The following is a 22522-nucleotide window of genomic DNA, read 5'->3' on the forward strand; positions in this document are numbered from 1 at the left end:
GGTTTGATCAGAATAGTGCTAATTGATAATGCTAATGATCAAAGACTCAGCACGTCTTCAGTCCTTCACACTGTACTCCAAAGACCTTTCTTCCCTTTTAAATGTATATTGCTTTATTGCTGTTAAGTCTCTGCAGGAAAACATTTTAGCATTATTTAATTCCACGTGACAGCTCTGTTAATTGAGAATAAACTTGTTTGATAGCGAAAGAGTAGGCTTTAGGAAGCCTTAACATAATAAGCCTTTTAAAATTGTAACAAAAATCTTAACATACGGCATGTCCAGATCCATGGGCATATATCCCCCATACTAGTGCTGCACTGAAAGGTTTCCAGGCTTAGGCTGATGAGCAGTGCTTCAAGTAGATAATTTTAAAATATTTTCTGACACTTGTGTCCCTCAAAGTCTTTAATTAATTACTTGATCAATATGCTATGTAATCAGCATAGGAGGTAGTTTTGGTGATATTGGGGCTAACTCTGATGGAGTGATAAGTGAATAATGGACTTTTCACAGTAGATGTAACCAACATTTGCCATTTTTCCCAGCAAAATTGGAGGGGAGGTAAAGTTATGTCTTAGGCTAAAGTAAAATGTATATGTGTATATATAAATGTATTCTGAGCTAGTTAACAATTTTAAAACCTCTCTTTTCCTAAATAACGTCTACTTCAAAATATGTGTTTTGGAGAAGGACAGGTGAAGGGTTTAATTCAGCAAATTTTTAAAGTAAGCATTTTGGAATTTCCAAAATGAGAAGTTAATGTCTTTGTTTTAGAAATTAAATGCTTTCAGCATTTGCTTGCGTCTTCAAAAGATAATGATCAGCAGATTTAACTTGAAAATGTAAGTAGTTTCAGTAATTGCAAAATTCAGTTTTCTGGAAAGTTTATATTTCTTTTGAAATGGACACAATTACCGCTACGAAACATGATTTTACTTAAGGGTGTTTTGTTTGTTTTTTTCATTACTTTTCATAACAACTTTTTTTTTTTTCAAGAGATGCAGTGTAAAAATAATCTGATAATAAACTCCTGAAATGACCATCAAATAATTGTTAATCATGAAGAAGGAATGACTAAAGAGATTTTGCAAAAATGATTCTTAAGAGAATAAGAAGTGGTATGAGAGAGGCTTTAAAATGGTTATAGAGATTTTAGATGTTTTCATTTATAATTTCCCAGAACAGAAGACAAAAATTTTCAGACATTAAGCAACAACAACAAAAGTGATTTAAAATTGGGTAAAAATTAACATTTGGTGTTCTTTGGAAATGGTGGAATGCTTTGTACCAGGAAATCATGGAGGTCAGAAGTTTAGCCTGAGTCTGAAGAGGATTTGAGATTTACAGAAATAAAATAATCTGTAATAATCTTTTTATATGATATTGCCCTCAAGGCAGTATTTAAGCTCCCAGGTTTTGTTTAGATTTTTGAGTGGTATTTTTCCATAGATTTTAATGGAACTTGTGTTTGGTCCTACCTGTGCATTCATGGATTGCATATGGCTTTCCCTGTACAATGTGGTATCAGATCTATATTTGGGCAAATTATTTGATCTGGTGTGACAATTCAAAAATTTTAATATCTACTTGAAAGCAAATATAAAGTTTCAAGAATATATTTCATCATCACATGTATTGGCACTTACACCATGTTTATTGACTACGTGACTTATTTTATCAGTACCCCTAAAGATAATTTTTTTTAAAATTACAAAACAGTTTAACAATACCTGTATTCCTTTTACTAGATGTGTTGTTATGTACCTGTGGCTGAACAGATAAAAATTCTTCTGAGGTCAGCGTTAGTATGCTACTGGCATTTAAGAATAGGTTAAACGCTCTCTGTGCACATCATGTGTGCTACTTTCATTTCCCCCACTGTGTTTTAGAAATCCAACATGAAAGCATACTTTAAGATGCAATGTTATTTATCATATACTAAAATACAGATAATGAGATTTGACACATTTAGGAGGCTCAAGTGGAAGCCATAGATATTTGCATTTAAGTATCCAAAATACCCTTGTCAACATTAATTATCACCCTGTATTATGGTGGTGTCATCCAGGTTATGGATTTTTATGTGTTTGAAGTGGCTGAAGTGAGTGTAAAACCCATATTCCCAAGTTTTCAAAACTTATCACTAACTTGAGAAGGCAACCTCAAGCAAGAGCTGCAGTTACACAGTAGCTACACTTGGGGAAACAAACAACTTCGAAGCTGGAAGAAGAGATTGATGTCATTCCTGACTTTGTTCCTTCCTTCATATTTTGGCAACTGCTGTTAAGCAGATCATGGTGCACTGTGTTGCTGTACTACTGAAAAGCACTAGGGGGCAAATTCGTTGACTCTTCCATAGGTAAGATTATAACCACAAGAGGTCTGGAGAACCCTTCCTCAACAGTAGAAGAATGACTAAAGTTACTCCCAGGGACTTTTAGGTGGACTTATTTGTATTTACATCTGAGATAAATGGAGGAAGGGGGATATCACGGTAAGAAATCCTCTCCTTTTCTTACTCCACTAGTGTGCTCAAAAGCTTGCTATTCCTGGCACAGAGGGAGAGATGAGAGTCAGTTGAAGAAAGCAGTTGCTGGTCACAGCTGCAGACCATTTGCTGGTCAGCAGATCTAGACTTTTTTGTTTAAAATCTGTGTAATGAAGCAGCTTCCATAGAGACATTACTTCTGATAGCGATTCCTGATTAACAAATTGGGCAGCAGCTTAGATGTAGATCCCATCTCTGTTGGGTTTGACTGGAAAGGACACAACTTTTGTCCTCTGTGATGCTGAAAGGACAGGATACTATACTCTGATGGATCCTTCATGATGCATTCTTCATAATCAAATAATGAAATTAATATACAAAATTCTTATTATAAATATTGGAAAACCTACATGATGTAACTCCATGCAGAAAATCCTTAACTCTTAACACTTTTTCTTTCCTTGAATAACTATGCTTGAAAGTTCCTGTTTAAAAAAAAAAAAAAAAGACAAACAAAAATCCCCAAACAAAACCATACATACATTTTCCTGACTGCTACTGTAATTGTTTAACTGAATTTAAAATAAATGAAGTCAGAAGTGTCTCTTTGAGGCAAGTGCACTGAAAACAGCCTTGAATTTTACAGGAGAGCTTTTGCACCTTTGGACAACACAGGGGACTAGAAATGGAAGGTGAGCTTTTTCAGAAGTGCATGTAGAATTTCAGGAAGTTCAACCTAAAACATCTTGGAGGTGCATAGGGTTATATAGAAAGAGCCTCACATGTTGATAATCAAGTTGTATTCAGGGAACTCTTGCTAGATTCTCAAGGAAAATAAGAATTTTCTTCTGAGTGGCAGCTGCCTTCTTAACAGGGCAGAAGAGCAGTTTCACAACATCCTGAATTACTTCTAAAAGATTTGTTAGCCTCTATGTTGTTTGTTGAAGGTTTAATATCGCAAAAAAAGGAGCTTATTCCTAAGAATCTAAGAATTCCTAAGCAGCTTAGTAAAATGCATAGAAGTTAGGTGTTATCTAACAGTTTTTGATATCACTGAGATTCATAAGATAGGGTTTTATTAAGCAGGAATGTTTATTAAATACCAGAGCCAACATTATCTCTTTGGCAAATTGGGGTTTCCTAGCATTCTTCTTGATGGGGGCATTCTTTTGAGGAAGGGAAGGCTTCTGATCTGTTTTTATTAAGCTTTTCTCTTTTTGATACACTACAAATTAAATAGATATTTTAAATGTACTATGTGCCTAAACTTTGTATCTTACCATTTACATGGCAAATGCACATTTATAGTGTACAAGCTGAGCAGTCTATCAAAACGCTGCTTTTTTTAAGTTTTCATATCCTTCTGCAGAAAATGTTTTTAGGGAACTTCTAACCTTTGCAATCCCATTCTGGTAGTAACTGTGATGTGATAAAGATAGTCCAGTAAGAGAAATAATAGGAATTTATCATCAACCATAGCCAATCTTGTGAAGATAATAGCAAAATGCCATTCACAGGGGATTTTGCCTTTTTTATTATTTTGTGAACCTCATTAACATTGCTATTATCAGTGATGTATCTGTCGAAATAAAACATAAAAATAATTATGTAGAGAGTGTGTCTCCATATTAGGGATATTTGCAACCCCAGTATTAAAGAGTGCCAAAGGAGGAAGCAGCATTGCAACAGTTACTTTGGAAGATGTGGAAATAAAATACTGATACTGAAGTACCAGCAGCCCTTCTCGTAAAGGACAGAAATATTAAAAGCAAAAAGGAAAATGACTAGAAAGGAGAGTATTTTCATCAAATTTGCTATAAAGTATGGTGCTATAGGACATTAGGAGACTCTGACTGGCTTTTGAACAACATCCATACAAAGGAGTTGTCAAGCTTAAGTATGTCTAATAGTTAACTGCATGGTCTGCTTGATATTTAGAAGGGGGTTTTTGTGTTCTGTAGCACAGGTGATCTTCTTTAAGAGCACAAATGGACTCAAATTAGCTTATGCTTAGCTTTACTGCCGTAACTAGGTTGCCATCAGTGTGTGAGCTGGCTAAATGAAAGCTAGTGTATAAAACTATAAACACTTTTGTAGTTACCTTTTCTGTCAAATAGCGTGAAGAAGTAAGGTCTGTATTAAATATGTACTGAGAAAAGCTGACACTTAACAAATTGGTAAAATAAAGGAAACAGAGTCCTCATAGGCTTTGAATTTCTGCTGGCACGATGTATCAGCAGATATTGTACATCTGTTCCACTTTTTTTTTTTTTAAGTGTACATGGGCCATTCTTTGTTTTCTTCACCTTTCTGTATTTGTGTCCAAGCCTTATTCAGTGCCTTTGTGCCATAAAGCCTCCCTCAACTGAGGAGGGCTAAACACAGCTTGGAGGAGAAAGTGTCAAAATGCTTTTATGTGTCATGTCAAGATCAATGTAAAATAACAAATAATGTGACTAGTGGTTTGTTTGCCTTTTTGGTGCTATTTTGCAGTCTTTGCTATTGTAGTTTGCTGAATAGAATTGACTTTAAGTTCATACTTAGAGCAAAGTCTCACTCGTAGTGGGGTACATAGAAGAAGAAATAGATAAGCCAGGTGTTGTCTTGTTCATAAGTTACCGCACTCAGGCCTGAAGCATTTGGCAGTCTTCCTTATGAAGGAATTTATCTCCCATGAATTTCCATTGTCCTTCTGCACAGAGAGATCCTCTATGACACCAACTCCTCATCTTACGTGAATTAAGTGTCAGTCATCTCAGCTGTTGGATTACAAAGTCGTAGGACCAAAGAACTCCTTGCCAAAGAGGGGAAAGTAAAGTATTTCTGTATAGCTAGAACTTGGACTCTTTTGATAGTTATGATATTCAGCTTGATAAATGAAGATATAGTTCAAATAGCTTTACCTGAAAAGCAGAATAAATTTACATCAATATAATGGCTGAGATAGCTGTTGTTACACTGTATATCAGTATAATTAGTTTAATTATAACTAAGCTATAGTTACATTATTTATATTTTAACCTTGATTTTTTTATAATGTTAATTGAGCATTAGTATGCACTGAATTGAATGTGCAGTTAAGAGTACAATGGAATGTCTAACTACTTTTGCAGTTTGTAAATTTATATTTCATTTTGACTAATTAATGGAATTTATCTCTCTACAGAAGCCATTGTAAGTACCGTATATATCACTGTCTTTATTTTAACTGCATTCAAAAACTGCAGGAAAAGCATACAAAAAGTGAAGCAAAGTGCACAGCAGAGTCAACAGTGAAACAATTTTTCCAAAAAAAAAGCCACAAGGCTGATATTGAGGGTACTCGGTTGTCTCTGGAAACTTGAAACATGTACTTTTGAATGTCAGCCCACAGCTACCTATAAGCTGTATTGCCGGTAACCACTGTAACAAATAAGAACCAAATCTAGTCTCTGCAATAACCAGCCTAGCCTTCTGGAAACTACAGGTCCAATTCAGGTGGGAGAAGGCAACAGGTTTTGTCCAAGATCATTGTCGCTCTTTCCAGTGTTTTGTTTTGTTTTCAGTGCCAGCAAAGGCTTTTTGACTGGAGTGCCCCATGCCAACCCGATGTAGCCCTTCAGGGCTCGAATTGGACTTCAGGGCATTCTTTCAATGCACAAAAGAAATGGATTGATGTAAAAGGCCTTAAAATGATCAGTGGAGGAATAACTTTGGATCAAAAATTTTATTCGCTCAGAGGTTAGTTTATTATCCCCAGTATCTTGCAAGTCTGGCAAGTTTCTTTCATCGATAGTACAAAACTCTGTAATATGAGCACTCCAAACTTATGGAAGCGTCCTTGAGTCCTGGATTTTTTTCAGGATGATTTGCACCAATGTATCGTAATTCTTTCTGTATAAATGGAGACCAAAGCACTTAGAAGGGGATGGAATACAATATCTTCCATGCTTCAAGTGCTAGACTGTGCTGTTTTTCTTGAGGATACCATACATTCTGTTCACCTTTTCTGAAAGTGTACTAGAAACATACAAAGTTTTCTGGACATGTTCTGTTAGTTTTGTCTGCTGCAGCTGTTCCACTTTAAAGGAAAAATTAAATAGTAAGTGGAAGTATTGACTGAGCATAACATAGTCTAAAAATGAAGTATTCAGTAGGAAGGAGAAAACTCATGTCTGTGTTAGTTCTGTGTTTTAACTTGATCAGGATATATAACCAAAGTTACTGACAGAATTTAAAGATAACAGTTACTCAAGTGTTTTTATAATGATACAGAAAGTCCTATATTAGTGTAAAAGCCTGGTTTCCTGGCTATAGTTTTTAAATATTACACTGGAATTCATCGTGTTTACTGTACTATGGACAAAAAGGCTGAGAGGGGTTGGAATCTGTACTTATATGTTCTTTCTCTCTTTTTTTTTATAAAACGAGCTGTTTTTTTTCTTCCTGTATGTCCTGTTGTTTACATGAGTGGCCTAATGAGAAACGCTAGCATGCTGATAATAAAAGGGCAGAAAACAAACACCTGTTCTTTATCTGGCTTGAGAAAAAAAATCAGCATTTTGCTGCATGCTAATCTATGTTTCAGAAAATATTAAAAAAATATACTTCCAGTTTGATTCTGATAACATCATATATGAAGATGTCTGTTAAGGAAGAAGATGATTATAATTAGTTTAATGAATGGCATCAGAATTTAAAATAAAAAGGGAAAAGCACTTACAGTGTATCATTTAGTAAAAAGGTTTTCTGGTATCATGCCATCACTACTTGAAATGTTAATTTCATTTAGACCCATGAAAATGAAATCTGAGAGATTAACTGAATTTCAAGGAAAATCAATTTCCAGAGATGACGGCAGTTTCCTGTTGTAAGATATGTACTATAATTAAACATTATGCTGTGTTTTTCCTTCATCTATTCTTTCAATGTTCAGAAAAAGCTTAGGACCTGGCTAAACAAAACTGAGGGATGATCTCCAACTTTTTGATTTGGAAATCTACTCAGTGATATGGCTGAGGGAAGAATAGGCATTGTACTATATATACACCAAAAAAGTCTCAATAAAAGACCAAAATCCTCATATGGCCTTTTTTTTTTTTTTTTCTGGTCAGATTGTTTTATGCTTTGACAGGTACAGAGATGAAAAAAAAAAAATTATGTCCATGAGTTCTTTAGTGAATACGTTAGAATCTTTTTATTAATGGCAACTCTTTAAGTTTTCAAGGTCAGTGCTAATGGATAAAGTTCCAAGAGAAGGACCAAACTGAGTAAGTATATTAAATGATCTATTCTCACTGTACTCTTCCTTTATGAAAGCTAAAGGTCAGGGGGTGGGATATTGTTTATCTAAGGCTGTGTGCTTTACGGGACACACAACACTAAAATCATATTTGTACAATTAGCACCGGGGACACTGATGTGTTTCTATTTCCTGGTGCAAACTGAGTAACTATTGTCTAATACAGTTCTAGCTGAAGAACATTAGATGTCTGTTATTTTTTGCAGCTGTGCATACTTATTTTTTGTTCTTCATGGTATGGATCCATTCCAGACTAGATGTTTCTATCCAGCTACAGGGTTCATGCTGAGTAAATGTCCCTGAAATTACCCCTGAGTGTGATTTGTTCTCTTGTGACTGAACTAGGCATATTACCAAAAGCCCAGTCTCTTGTTTCTCCAAAGACAGCAGCTGCACTAAAAGGAAATGTTGTTAGTGTGCCTGAATCTTCCTAGTAAATCAAACCTCAGACGCATCGCTTTGTGTTCAGCAGCATCTAGACAGCATTTCACTGTGGAGAATGTTTCACTATGTTAGGGTTCATTAAATTAGGAATCCACTGCTTCTGACAGGTTATGCAGGTCAACATTAATCAATCCATATCTTAGGGTAAAGATGATCTTAAAAAATAATTCAATTTGATTTAGGTATGGCTGGAAACCAAGCTGGTAAAAATTCTGTATATACTTCATTTGAAATAACCTATAAGTGGATATAAATTAATGAGGAAGTATACTTCTGGTATCCTCTTCCCCTATCATGCTTTTTTCTTTTTTGCTAAGTCTTTGTCTGGAAAGATGTCTACAGGCAGTTAACTTCCTTGGCACCATCCAAACCTACAAAGATACTAAAATTTTATATCTTTGCCATTAAGAGCAAAGGACCATTCTAATCAGTCCCCAGCAAGGTTTGTCATAATCATGATAATTTATCTTTTGATAGCATTAAAGTACATTTTTGTTGCTGTGGTATGTTATGTAAAATGCAGAATTTATGTTTTCTTTTTCTCCCCAGACTCCTGAATCTTGTTAACAGGAGACACATATTTATATTTTCACTAGTGCTGGTATTTGTAGATCCTGCATTTAATACATTTACTTTTTGTCTGGATGATTAATCATATTTTTAGTTCTCTTAACCAGAAATGTAGAAAACTAGAAAGGGGGAAAACCATTCTGTTACTCAGAACCTTCTAAAAACTTCTTTCAAAGCTCAGATTTTTAAAATTTTCTTAATTTTGACAGGTCTTTTCTGTACATGTAAATCATTGAATGTTGAATTAGATGATGGAATAAATAGGATAGATTTAGTATCATTATGGGTAATGAGACACCCTTGCAATCAAGCTTGCTTCTTAGCAATGAATGTAATTTCAAGTAATGCTGTACAGCTACAAAGTGATGGCCAAAGTCTCTTAAATCAGGATCATTTTATATTTTTTCCTGTATTGTCTTTTAACGCATATTCTGCATTTGTTTTACTCTTGTTTTATAGAGAATGCATGCATGCGTGTGTGCACAGACACACAAAGAATACACAACACTTCTCTCTCCCGCCCTCTCCCCTATTGCCCCTTTAATATTGAAGGTATTGCACACAGTATGGTTGTGAAATACGTCTCCTTACAGCAGGGTCTCCCAAAGAGGTAAGGGAGGTAAACCTGGTAAGAATTAATTCTCATAGATCTATCATCCTCCTGTGTTCATCTGTTCACCTTGATGCATAGACTGTTAGAATAGCGATGCATGGGTGGCAGTGCTAATCTGGAAGGGACAAAAAGCATACATTGTATGTGAGTGGTACTATTGTCCCACAAACCGGGTTCATTTACCCGGTGTGCAAGCCAATAACAGAGTCGAGATATTTTCAAATTAATGTCATTGATGCACATGAATGGGTGCCTGTCTCAAGACAGCACACCCTTGTCTCAGAAATCCTCACATTTATACACTTAACTAATAACATAATAATTGTTGGGTTTTTCCTTAATGATTGGTTCTTTCTTCTTCGCCCTTCATGTAAATTAGTGCGCAGACTCTGTCTTCTTCCTCCATTGTCTTCTTTTGAGTAGGTGGTATCATTTGAGTAGGGGGTCAATGAGTAGGTGGTCACAATCTCCCCCTGTAGGAATTACTTTTTACATACTTCTTCCCTAATCTTGGCAGTTCCAAGCGGTTCTTCAAGGTTTATTGACCAGACCACAATCCATTACCTTTTCTGACATAAACATAAAGCCCCGTTGTCTAGTAGTTAGTTCCTAAACCCTAAATCATATCGAGTTATTGTTTCCCTATTTTAAATATTAACTGATGGGGGCTGTACACAGGACTTTAGCACCTCCATGGTTATTTCATTCATATTATACATATTAATTGCTAACACTATGGTAAGTGATCATAGCGAAGAGATTCAAACTCATTTACCTATGGAGTTGAGGGTAAGTGTGTTTGTCTTGAAGACTCTGTATCCCAAGGGTGAAACCCAAGGCTGTGGTTCTTTTAAACAACATTCAAGTCTTCTGCTTTTTAAATAGGTCTGAAATGGATATACTGTCTGCTAGCTCTGAAGGCATTCTCATCGGCTGTTGTCCACAGCAAGATGTCCTGGATGAACTTTTAATGGGTTGGGAGCATCTTTATTATTACTGCACACTGCGTGGAATTCCAAAACAGGATATCCATAAGGTAACTAACCAGAACAGATTTGCAGGGGAGCTGAAGCCAGGTTGGGCTGTGGAGTTTATAAAACAATTGTACTTTTTTTACATGAGAGAATATCTAATATTTCATCTTAACAGCTTAAGTAATAAGATTTTTCATTACTACTACTTTATGTAAACAATGTGGATTTTTTTTTGTCTGTTATGCCAGTTAAAACACAATAACATCACTGAGGACAGTAAAATAACACTAATGCAAATGAAATCTCAGGCACAAAAACTCTAAACAAAATGAAATTTATGAGTAGTTCAACAGCTTCATTATCACACTTAGAGAACTGGGAGGGCACACCACATGTTCTGAGTCATGCAGCTCGGAAAAACGGTTTTATTCAGAGTTGGGATTAAACTCTGAAGGAATTAAAAATTGTTGAATGATTATATGAATAAACCAAACATCTGGGTGCTGAGATGGCAGCTGTCAGCACTCTGCTGTTAAATGTTATAAATGTCACAAGATGGTGGCTGCATTCTAACTGCCTGCTGGGAGCAGTCCCTAAAATATTCCAGCTGCCTGGGGTTGTCCAAGAAGAGGCCAAATCCATGTCAGAAAACGCTTTTAAGAGCGTACTAGCATAGATCATGGCAATATCTGGGAATGTCACTGAGAGGTTTTGAATTTAGAGATACAGATGACCAGCAAACAGTGCTCTTTTTCTGTAATGAGGCAGTCAGCCAATATCAGAAATTAAGTACCAAGTGGACATAGTGTAAAATGTGGGGGGTTTCTTTTGTCTCTGCAGATGGAAGTTTCTGATCTGACCTCGACTTGAGCAGCTCAGTCTCTTGTGCTTAATTGAATCTCTGTTAACATGAGAAATCTGGAGCATGATAGGAAATTGGTGTCTGTCATTCCTGCTATGTAGATTGGTCCCATGTAGTTGCTATGGCTCTAGGATTGTCCTCATAACCTCCAGAATGTTGCCTATTGTCTTCCTTTTTCCAGAAGCAAAACTGCATGTAACTGAAATATCTTTTTTCCTATCTACCCAGCATTTTCCTGGCTAATGTCTCAGGGTATGCTAGGTGTTCCTTGTCTGTATGAGAGAGGGCCGCCTGCTGGTTCTTTGCAGCTTTTGTTCCCCAGCAGCTAGGTACTGTTCCAGAAAAAGGTATGATTCCTGCAATGTGATATTGAGTATTCAGAAATGACTGCCATCGCGCCCCAATAATACCATCAGGACAGGCAATATTTTGAATTTTTCCTGTCTTAAGCTAATCATTTGGGTGTTTCTAGATGAGAGACTGGGGGAAATAAAAGATTCTTACAAGTCTTTGCCCCTTCTCTTGGGCAGTATTGTGCCTGGATGGACTTTTAACTGACTGTTTTAACAGTACATTTCTTCCAGGCTGCTTAGAAATCACCACACAATTTTTTATTTAGTTGTTTGCTCTTCATAACTCATCAGTGGTAGTTTTTGCTTCTGAGTACTAGCAGAGTGCTGAAAACTTGAATATGTTTCCCTTTATCTAAAGGAAATACATTAAGGGATAACTGTTATTGCACTAAACCCCTCCACTATAATTACCTGTTTTCTCCATGAACTGACAGCTCCTCTCTAACAGTTGGGCTAAAAGCCTATCATAACTAGCATCTATTATCGTGACACTTTAATAGACACAAAGTTGGCAACAGATTCTGGCATCTGCTCTAGAGCTTTGTAGTCATTCAAAAGGATGCTGTTAAATATCCATACATCTTACATATGTTATTGAATGCTTTTGATCCTAAGTGTAATTTAAATCAGGAATCAAAGTTTGATTGTTTCGTTATGCAGCAGTGCTCTTAAAATGCCCTAAACGTGGCTTTTAAGCTTTTCTGTCTTATCATTTTCATAAGAAAAGACAATATATTCTTACAATATATAAGTCCAAATGGTATGCTGTGTACTATAAATGAAGCAGTTTTTAAGACACCCTAAGAAGAATGGAAATTTCAGAAGCACCTGAATGATAGAAGTACATAGTTTTAATTAAATTTCATGGGATTCGCTTAACTCTCATACTTTGGGTCATACGCATACAGTGTTACTCTCACTTCGGAGTATAGAGTAATCATACTCCCAATCTGTAAATAGACTGAAGAACATAAACTCAGGTTGATGGTGATCCTCTGAGAAAGAAATGGTGTAGGAATGAGCCTATGATATATGCTAAGAAGGACTTCCTCACAGTTAAAATAATTGCCTCAGCCTTACTGGAAGAGTTACTCTTATAACTGACTTGAATTTGACAAGAGGGGTGTCTTTGAGTGAGAGCTGATAGGGCTTTTAGTGCTCTGCTACCTTTCTGACCCCTGGAGTCTCAGACCCTTAGCTATTGTTTTAATACTCACAGGTGTGAGGAAAAGCTTTTCAGGTGGCACTGGCAGACACTTTCTTACTGGCTAATACCTCATCTGCAGACAACTGGAGACAGTAGCTTTGAGAAGTGTGAACTGATCCATGGATTACAATAGGCTTGTTAATGCTTTAATCTTAGACTCTTCACAAGCCCTGTCAACACCAGGTAGTAGAGGAGGGTGTGTCTGTGTGTGTGCAGATGAATTCTGCTGTCACTGCTTGATTTGTGACTCCTTCAGGTCATTCGGCCTCCCAGCAGCAACTGTTTTGGAGGATGAGGAGCAGGATCTGGAGCTATGTGGAAGCTTGAAGATGGAGAGGGATCTGTGGTGTGCTTACTGACCTGGATTTCATAAGTAAACTGTCCCGTGCAGCACTGAGCTTTTCTCAGGTGCCTGGGAAGTTTTCCAGATTGTGATGAGCGGGATGACACCAACAGATTTCTATGCTGTGCCTGCAGGGTGTCTTTCTGCATGTGCATATGTAAATGAACACTACTGCACATGCTGTCTCCTGTCGGTATTTGGTGAGGAGCCACAAGGGTAACCTGGCTTCGTATACTTTCTCTGTAGATAATGTGAGAATAGTGCTCTCTGAAATATCTGGTATTCATAAATCCCATTTCAAATGCAGAAGTATTTATGAATAATTGGTGTACCTAAGAGCTTCCACTTTATGTTCAGATCCAGCTATTTTCTGGGCAGTTAGTACACAGCTACTGCAAGGGCAGTTCTCAAAACCTTTTGGGGAACAGTTCTTCAAATGGTGTGGTAATTCACATACATGTCCTGCTTCAAGTGGATCAAAATAAATTCTGTGTTATTTAGAGATGAGTTATGTTACTGTGGTGCAGTGGGAGAAGATAAATGTTAATCTGATTATCCTGAACCTTAGATGATCTACATGTAGGCTTAAGGCTATTCTTTATAGGCAGCTTTCTGTGCCTTAGTTTCACATTTGTCATATAGAGACCGTTCTTCCTTTCAGCTGCCTTAATTTTTTGTCTGCATAGGTTGTAGAGCAGACTTTGTTGCTATATGCTTGCGATCAAGGGATCAGAGGGCTCCTGCAAATAATATTTAGCTACTCTGGTTTATCACTGAAATGCAGCTATCTCAGAGGAAAGGAAATGTTTGTCAGTGGGCCCTTCCGACTGTGTGGCACTGCTGTCAATTGTTGAACAGCTGCTGTGTTTCAACTCAGAAATGGCTAGTGGCTGGAGAAAGTGTGCATTTTAGTTGCCTATAAAGAAAATAAGGCCTGGGAATGCTTTGGAACCGCAGCTGTATGGAAATGTAACCTGTTACTTTCTCATTCCCTCCTGCCTATGATACAGCACTCCAAGCCTGCCTGTGAATGTTTACCAGTGAGTGTCTATGCTAACATGTACACACATATATTCTAGAGAGTACATGGTTTTGATGTGGAAAGAAACATACATTCACTTTGTTTTTAATAAGTTGGCAAGCAGGCGGGTGACTTACAGGATGGGTTGCTGCTAGAGTTATCTATTGAAGCACTAACTTCAAGGATCAAATCCTTTGCTAGACAGATTTATCAGCAGCAGGAGTTAAGTGCCTGACATAAAGTTGAGTGCACTTAATGTTCCAAAACAGTAATTAACTGAATGGGAAAGGAGGAGAAAAACGGGTCATTTGCTGTTAATGTTAAACTTTCATGTAATGTGAGGTTTTACTTTACTTCCTAAACCTGCTCTGAAAATTTCTTTTTGCTGCAAAACTGGAAAAGTTAGAGTAGAGGTTTTGGGCTATTGTCATGGTTTAAGCCCAGCCGGTAACAAAGCACCACGCAATCGCTCGCTCTTTCCCCCCAGCCCCAGTGGGATGAGGAGAAAATACAAAGAAACACTTGTGGGTCGAGACAAGGACTGGGTAAATAATTTTAAGACATATTTGAAATAGGGAAATTGTTAGCTGATGGATGTAAAGTCTGTTATAATCTGGATTTGGGGGGTGAGGGGGTAAGGAAGGAAAGAATTTAAATACATTACTACAGCCATGACTAGATGTAAGCCATCTTTATCGTTGAAGTACACTCAAAATGTATATATTTGCATATAACTCTGTGTCTTTTAATTTGGCCTCAAAGTTGCCAACTTGCTAAATAAATTGATGTATCTCCTTACTCTTCACTGCTGAAAGTAATTGAAACCAGAAATAGAACATCATGATGAATATGACAAGGAGAGAAAGAAGGTGCTTGTGTGTATATCTCACGTTCACTAGAAGAAGGAAACCATTAGAATTGTAAATCTCTTACATAATTGTGTGCATCTGTTTGAAGATTTGTCACATGTTCAATTCTGAATTTCATTTAAAGTATTTTAAGAGGGATTTTCATTTTCACTTGATAGTATGCTATGATAGAAACCACAAGATGCCACTGGTTATACAGATAAATGAAGTTATAGTGGAGATGTGCAGGCTCTTCCACAGTATGCCTAATACATAATATTTCTAATTTCATTCAAATGACTGTTTTGTTGTTGTTTAGGTCATACTGATGAAGCTGAGACTGTTATTACTGGAAATCTTATGATTTACATTAAAGAGAAAAAGGGTTAGGGTCATCTCTTGGAAGAAGAATGAACTCTGTATTCTTGTATTTGCTGAAGCATGCTCTGCAGTGCTTCTTTGAAATGTAAGGGTTGAGGACAGCAGGAGTAGGAGATTTTTAGGTGCAGCTGGGAAATCATTAGGAGTAAGAAAGCTGGCTAATCCTTCTGCTTTTATGTTGATGTGATTGAGCTCCAAATCTGTTCTAATTTGATATATTTTGCACCAAAGAAGCATATCTAGATATCAAGCCAGATTGTGGTGCACACTGCCAATGATCTGCAAGGCTTATCTTGGAAGCTCTACGCATTCAAAGCAGTAGAAAAGTGGGTACTATGACATGATTCCCACCCCTCTCTTTTTATCTTAAGTAAACCTCGTCTTGCAAAATCCCCATAGCAGAGGAGTTGCCAGGCTTTCCCTCCTTGTACAAAACAGGAGATGGCGTAGTCATGGGTATCTGTGAACTGAATGCTTGAGTACATATTGGATTGCTGGGAGGATTCTATGTGTAGAATTCTAAGTCTTGCAGAGTCGATTCTTCTTGATGTTGCTCCCTACAAAGAGCATTGTGTTCATACCTGATACATGATTGAGTTTTCTTGGGCGCTACAGAGTACAACAAGACTTAGCTTACTTGAATGTTCTTTTCTTCTCTCTGTCACTATTCCTTTGCTTTCTAAATTTCTTCCCCGTGCAGCGTTCATTTTCTTTTTCAAAGAATGGCATTTTGCTAACTTAGACTAGGAGTTTTGGTAACACTTCAAATCAGTCTTAGAAATAGTGGTGTCATGGTTTAAGCCCAGCCAGCAATGAAGGCTGCTTGCTCACTCCCCCCCCCCCGCCCCTCCCGCCCCCAGTGGGATGGGGAGGAGAAAATACAAAAAAAAGCTTGTGGGTCAACACAAGGACAAGGAGGGATCACTCACCAATTATGGTCACAGGCAAAAAACAGACTTGACTTGGGGGGAAAAAACAAAATCAATTTGTTACCAATCAAGTCAAAACAGGATAATGGGAAGTAAAACCAAACCTGAGAACACCTTCCCCCCACCCCTCCCTCCTTCCTGCCTCAACTCTGCTCCTGGTTCTCTCCACCTCCTCCCCCCAGCAGCACAGGGGGACAGGGAATTGGGGTTGGGGTCAGCTCGCCACACCTTGTCTCTGCTGCTCCTTCCTCCTCAGGGGGAGGACTCCTCACGTTCTTCCCCTGCTCAACCGTGGGGTCCCTCCCATGGCAGACGGTTCTCCACAAACTTCTCCAGCATGGGTCCTTCCCATGGGCTGCAGTCCTTCAGGCACAGACTGCTGCAGCACAGGCTTTCCCATGGAGTCACGGCCATCTTGGGGGCATCCCCCTGCTCTGGTGTGGGCTCCTCCCCGGGCTGCAGGTGGGCATCTGCTCCCCTCCATGGGTTGTGGGGGGACGGCCTGCCTACCACAGGCTCTAGGGGCATCCCTTCCTCCCCTACTCCTCCTCCCCCTCCTTCCTCACTGACCTTGGTATCTGCAGGGGGATTCCTCTCACATTCCAATCCCCCTACTCACTGCAGGTTCCCCTTCTGAAATCTGTTCTCCCAGAGGCGCTACTGCCGTCGCTGATGGGCTCGGCCTGGGCCAGAGGCAGGTCCGGCTTGGAGCTGGGGAAGCTTCGAGCAGCTACTCACAGTTCCCTGCTACCAAAACCCAGCCACACAAACCCAATACAAGTGGTTCTGGTCATAGTTAAAGGTTAGTTATGACTACATTTCAGCTGTGATATGTAGTCCTCTTTTCCTTATTGTTTAACAACTCTTGAAGCCTGTTGTAGTTTGCAATATATGTTAATTTTGGTGTAAACAAGAGATCACGCATTTTTTTCACTGTCCAGTCTTAATTTTTTTATGAGCTTTTCTGTGCAGTTCTCTGTATATTGTTGGTGGATTTGTGGGAGTTGTCACTAACGTGCATGCATTCCCAGTGGTAGTAAAGTCAAGTCAGTTTAGTAGAGTGGATAATCTGTCTACCATATGCTTTAGGGGTGTTCACTTTACAGGCTGTTTTGGTGTATAATGAGCCCTATGTTTGGAAGTAAAAAAAAAACCAAACCACAAACCCAAAACCCAACAACAAAACAAAACCAAAAAAGCTCAGCTATTAGAATGTACCTTAGATGCTTGGCCATTTCTAAAGCCACAGAATGTTTGAATTTGCAGCGCTTCGACTAATAAACAGCAGTAGCGTCTAAATGAAAGTAAACCACTGTGAATTAACTCTGAAATAGCAGAAGACTTGAACTTTTCAGTGTAACACTACCTGTAGGTGGTTTAATGGTTGTTAAAGTGTTGTGGTTTTTTTTTAAGAAACTCTCTGCATTTAATGTAGTCAGAACAATATTTATGAAATGCAGCTTTTGACTGAGAAGTTGCATTGCTGTCAGATTATACACTAAGGTACACCAAACACAAGCAACTATTAACACCAGCGCCAGGATCCACACTAGAGTACTGCAGATTCTCACCACTGGAGCATTGTTCCTGCTTACAGAGAACTTGCTGTCAGAGGTGTCTCTTATTTTTACACATAGCACTGAAAAATCTTGCTAATCACAAATATCATAATCATTTCCTAAAGAGTTTGCATAAAACTGTCTTATAAAAAATATTATTATGCTTACAGCAGTTTATTTGAAATTGATAGTGAATATTAATTCACAATATTGTTTATTGATACATTTTTCTATTGGATTTTCTGAATTAATTGGAGACTGTCCATCTGATCTGACTAATCCTTCCAGTCCTTCCTTACTTTTTGCTGAATTGCTGAAGGTAGTGCAGAGGGAGCAAAAAGAATGTACTATATGGCTGGGGATGCTCTGGCAGTTGATCTCAGGCAATAGAGCACCATGCAACTACTTGTTTTACCAGAATCTCCCAGCTGTGGTATATCCAGGTTGAAGACATACAGGATCTATTACAAAGCTCATCGACCCTTGATGATACAGCCACCCAGCAGCATGCCACTAAACACCTGCTGCTTTGCAGGGTGCATCTGGCAGTGTTGAGTAGAAAAGTCACTGCTATGTCCCTCGTGTTTTTGCATGAGGTCTCCCTGGCTGGTCCAGCAGTGATAGTTGATGTAGGTGGGGCAAGGCTCTTGCTACATTTCAAATTCTTTGAGGAAGCTTTGTACAGTAGGGCTGTCTGTGACAGGTAAAGAAGAAAAGTCATACAGGACAGCATGAACATTGTCTCCAGCTGTGCTCATGTGCCTGCCCAGCTTACTCAGATCACACATATTTAAGCAATTACAACCAAACCAACTAGGGTCAACTTAGCCCTCTCAGTTATTAGAAAGGTATATTCATTTAACCCTAAGTTACATTTTTGTCTTTAAGAAACTCTAAATCCTTGACCTGTGACTTGTTTTTCTGCCATTTCCATCTTTTTGTGGCTGATATAGAATTTTGTCTCCTGAGTTTTCAGTCACTGAAACATTTGATGAAATGAATACCAGAGAACGAGGTGAAATGAGGAGTATTTAAGATGATAGACCCATTGCCACAAAATGAATGCAAATGACTTGTTACAATCAATGACAAAGCCAAATTCTCCATATAGAAAATCCTTATCCTTTGTGGAGAAATAAAGGGTCCCAAAGCACCTTTTTGTATGTGTCTAGGACTGAAAAAAGTAATAATATGCAGCAAATGGGGGTACATAAAGAAACAACTTGTACATTTGCTTAATATACATTAACAGAGTGTTCTTTAAATCTAAGCACAAATGCTGCCTAATTTGGCTCATCTTTGCTGGCCTTCAAATTTCCAAACCACAGGTTGCAGAGGACCTTGTTAACAGGTTACACCTCAATGCCCATGCTGACAAACCAGTGAGAACATACATTGCTGGTGCAAAGAGGAAGCTCTTTACTGCTGTGACTTTAGTTGGTAAACCCCAAATACTTTTACTCTACACTGAATTTTGTTGTCTTGTATGTTGCTCTACAGTTAGTTTCGTGGTCAGTCAGGGAGTAATTAATACACAGATATACAACTGTCCTTTTTGTTGGGCTGTATGAACACTTTATATTTTATTCTCCAGTGCTCACAAAAATAGAAAATGAAGTTGGTTTTCCTTTCCTTTTTTTCTTTTTTTCTTTTTTTTTTTTTTTTCCCTTGGAGTATTTGGTTGAGCAGGAAAAAAAAGGGGGGGGCTCTAAACACACGTAAATGCAATTGTAGCATCCCATGGCCTAAATGGATATGTAATTTTTTTTAAGATTCCTTATGTAGAAGAAGAAAAAAATAATTTAATGTAAAATATATTAATGCTTTATGTATTCTCTACTTTGTATATAACACGACAAAAATATATATGAACAATTCTACTGGCTTCCTTAAGAAGGAAGATTCTTACTTTAACTAGTAATTTGGAGCTGGTGTTATTAATTATTGACCCATCTTTTTCAGGATATTCTTTTTCCTTGCTATGTCATGCTTAATAAATCTGGCTAGTTCTTGTATTTTTGTTGGATTCACAAATCACACAATCAAACTAATACTCCAGAATTATATTAATTTGAATTACTTATCACATGTTGTTTTGGCGCTTGTATCCTACTGCTCATTTAGGCCTGAAACTGGCCGTTCCAGTTTAAACAATGCCTTTTGTATTGAAGATCAGGGAATTACAAAGCTTTGGGAACCGCATCATTATGGCATGGCATTCTCTTTCTTATCATTGCCTATTGTTTCACTAGAGAAGATTGAACATCCTTTTCTAAAGGCTTGGCTGGGAAGAGCTAATCCAGTTCAATAGTGGAATAAACCTTTCAGAACTGTCAGAGGGAGGGAGTCTGCTTCCCAGCATTGGGAGGCAAACCAGTGCTTCCAGTAGTAGATCACAGGCTAAGTAGAACCAGATAAAACTCGTGTTCTCATGGGGTTCATGGTTCAGAAGATCAGACACATTTTGCTGCTTCCAGCTTCCTATCATTGCCTCACTTCTGAGCTGAATTATTTTATTTACATTTTATGCTTAAACTGACCCTGGTTCATTTAGTAAAAGGGGGAGATAAGTTTAAATCAGTGCTTTTTCTTGATCTTAGAAAATCCTCCAACTGTTTTTTAATGTCTTTATGACAGCATGCTACTGCAGATATCCATTTCAACCCACTTCTTGCTGCAAGGTACAGACTATTGCATATGTAATGACAAGAGGAAAGAAAAGTATCTAAACATGTCAAATGCTTTAAAACGTTTGGCTGGCTTTAGAAAGCTATCAGATTTTGAAGGAGTTATTTAGTATTTTAAAAGGCTGGGTTTTTTGTCTGAAGGCAAAAACATCAATGTAAACCACTGAACCTGCTTCGAGATTGCATCCAGGATTATAGCTATTAATTTAAGTAATAGTGTGTGTTGCTTTATTTTTATTGCCTTTTACATTTTCTTTGTTAGCTAATAGGATACTGAGCTGAATTCTTTGCCACCTCTGCCGTTGGTAGCTAAGCACCAAAATCAGCATCAAACTGCATGTTTTGTTTTCTTTGTTTCTTGAGAACTTTGCTTCCAGGTTTCAGCTGGGATTCATTGCTTCAAATACATTGGTCAGGGCCATACCACCCTAATAGGTGCTGACACCCATAATGAAATTCCAATGTATAAAAAGGAACTGGAAGAGTTTGCTTCTCCCTAGTTTTGTAGTGACAGAGACTGTCTTTTGACAATCAGATATCATTCCTTCTGCTGCCATGAGTAGATGAAGTCAGAATTTCATTTAGTGAGGACATCAGGATTAGATGGGAAGGGGAAATGTAGTTTTTGTAGCTACACTTCTTTCTCCATGAAAGCCAGCAGAGTGGGAAATAGGTTTGCCAGGTGGTTTGCATTGGGCAGTACTGACTGGGTTGTTACTTAATCCTGTGGAGTCTTTCCACTGTGGGTGAGAGTTCCTCTCAAAGGGACTCTGGGAGTAACTGGTGGAAGATGTTGAATCCAAACATACTATCCACATTTGGCTATGGGATGAGCAGTGCAGGCATCCAGGAGTTATGGGACTTCTCCACTTGTTTGTGCTCATGGCAGGTGTGCATGTAGGGGAGAAAGAGGCACCAACCCCCCCGAGAAAGTGAGGAAAAACACCTGCAAGTCTTTCCTATTAAAAAAAGTATATGTGAATATATATTATTAAACATATATATGTATAATTATAAACAATATTGAAATTATTATATAAACATTTATCTATATATAAATTTCTTTAATAAAAAGTGCCTGCTGTAAATTTAGAAATGAAACTGCATGTGTTAAAGGAAAAAACTGATCAAGGTGTCTTTTAAGTGACCTTCTGAAAATGTGGCTTTGTAAGAGAAAAAAGATATGATTTTCTTTTGAGTTTTTTTAATTCTTTATGCTGGGCTGGAGGTGTGGTATGTTTTTCCTATGCTGCTGTATCGTCATTTTCATTTTTCCTGTAGGATGAGCCCAGCTCTGGGATGGATCCCTGCTCTAGAAGCTACCTTTGGAAAACCATCCTGAAGCAAGTTCAGGATGGCTGTGCAGCTGTGCTGACATCCCACAGGTAAGACCCTTATTCCAGCAGCCAGCATATTCCTGTTCTCTCCCATTACCTGCTGTCAGCTGAGAACAGAAGAGCATATTCTGAAGGTATGCTCACCCTGGTGTGAAACGCGGAACGTGTCTTGGCGTTTTATCGCAATTCTTTCCTGCTTGTGAAAATTGAACTTGGGTAAATCCTAAATATTTTCTATATTTAATTTTCAAGGAGTAGAATGTGGCTCAAGGGGAGTGGAGGCACAGAAAAAATGATGGAATGAATTCTTCCTTTTCTATGCTCTTTCTATTCAATGTTGCAGTGACACTTCTTGCTTGGAACACCAGGTTATCCTTTTGCAGCTGCCCACTTTACAAATCCTTACAAAGGGAGGTGGGAGTGAAAAACGCTTTTCTGATTTTGTTAAGGTTTCTGTATTGCATCAGTGTATGAAAAGAGTATGCCATGGCAACCTAAAGACAGATGTCTCAACTATTCTCTTTATGCACTATTGGAAATAGTAGGAGTGACCCCGTCCTCTTAGAAGAGTCTATCTACATTAAATACCTTGTCAATTCTCTGATAGAGTTATTGGTATATC

The 22522-nt window shown here is 38.0% G+C and overlaps 1 protein-coding gene across 1 annotated transcript in view; it reads left to right on the forward strand.

Annotated features, from left to right (window-relative positions):
* Positions 1 to 22522, forward strand: part of ABCA13 (ATP binding cassette subfamily A member 13) — a 158050-nt gene that overhangs the window by 116376 nt on the left and 19152 nt on the right. The window contains 3 exon segments of the mRNA XM_075024263.1: positions 10285 to 10435; positions 19205 to 19360; positions 21845 to 21947. Of these exon segments, the coding sequence (XP_074880364.1) occupies positions 10285 to 10435; positions 19205 to 19360; positions 21845 to 21947 (410 nt within the window).

The sequence above is a fragment of the Buteo buteo genome, chromosome 3, assembly GCF_964188355.1.
Source record: "Buteo buteo chromosome 3, bButBut1.hap1.1, whole genome shotgun sequence".
In the NCBI taxonomy this organism is placed as follows: Eukaryota; Metazoa; Chordata; class Aves; order Accipitriformes; family Accipitridae; genus Buteo; species Buteo buteo.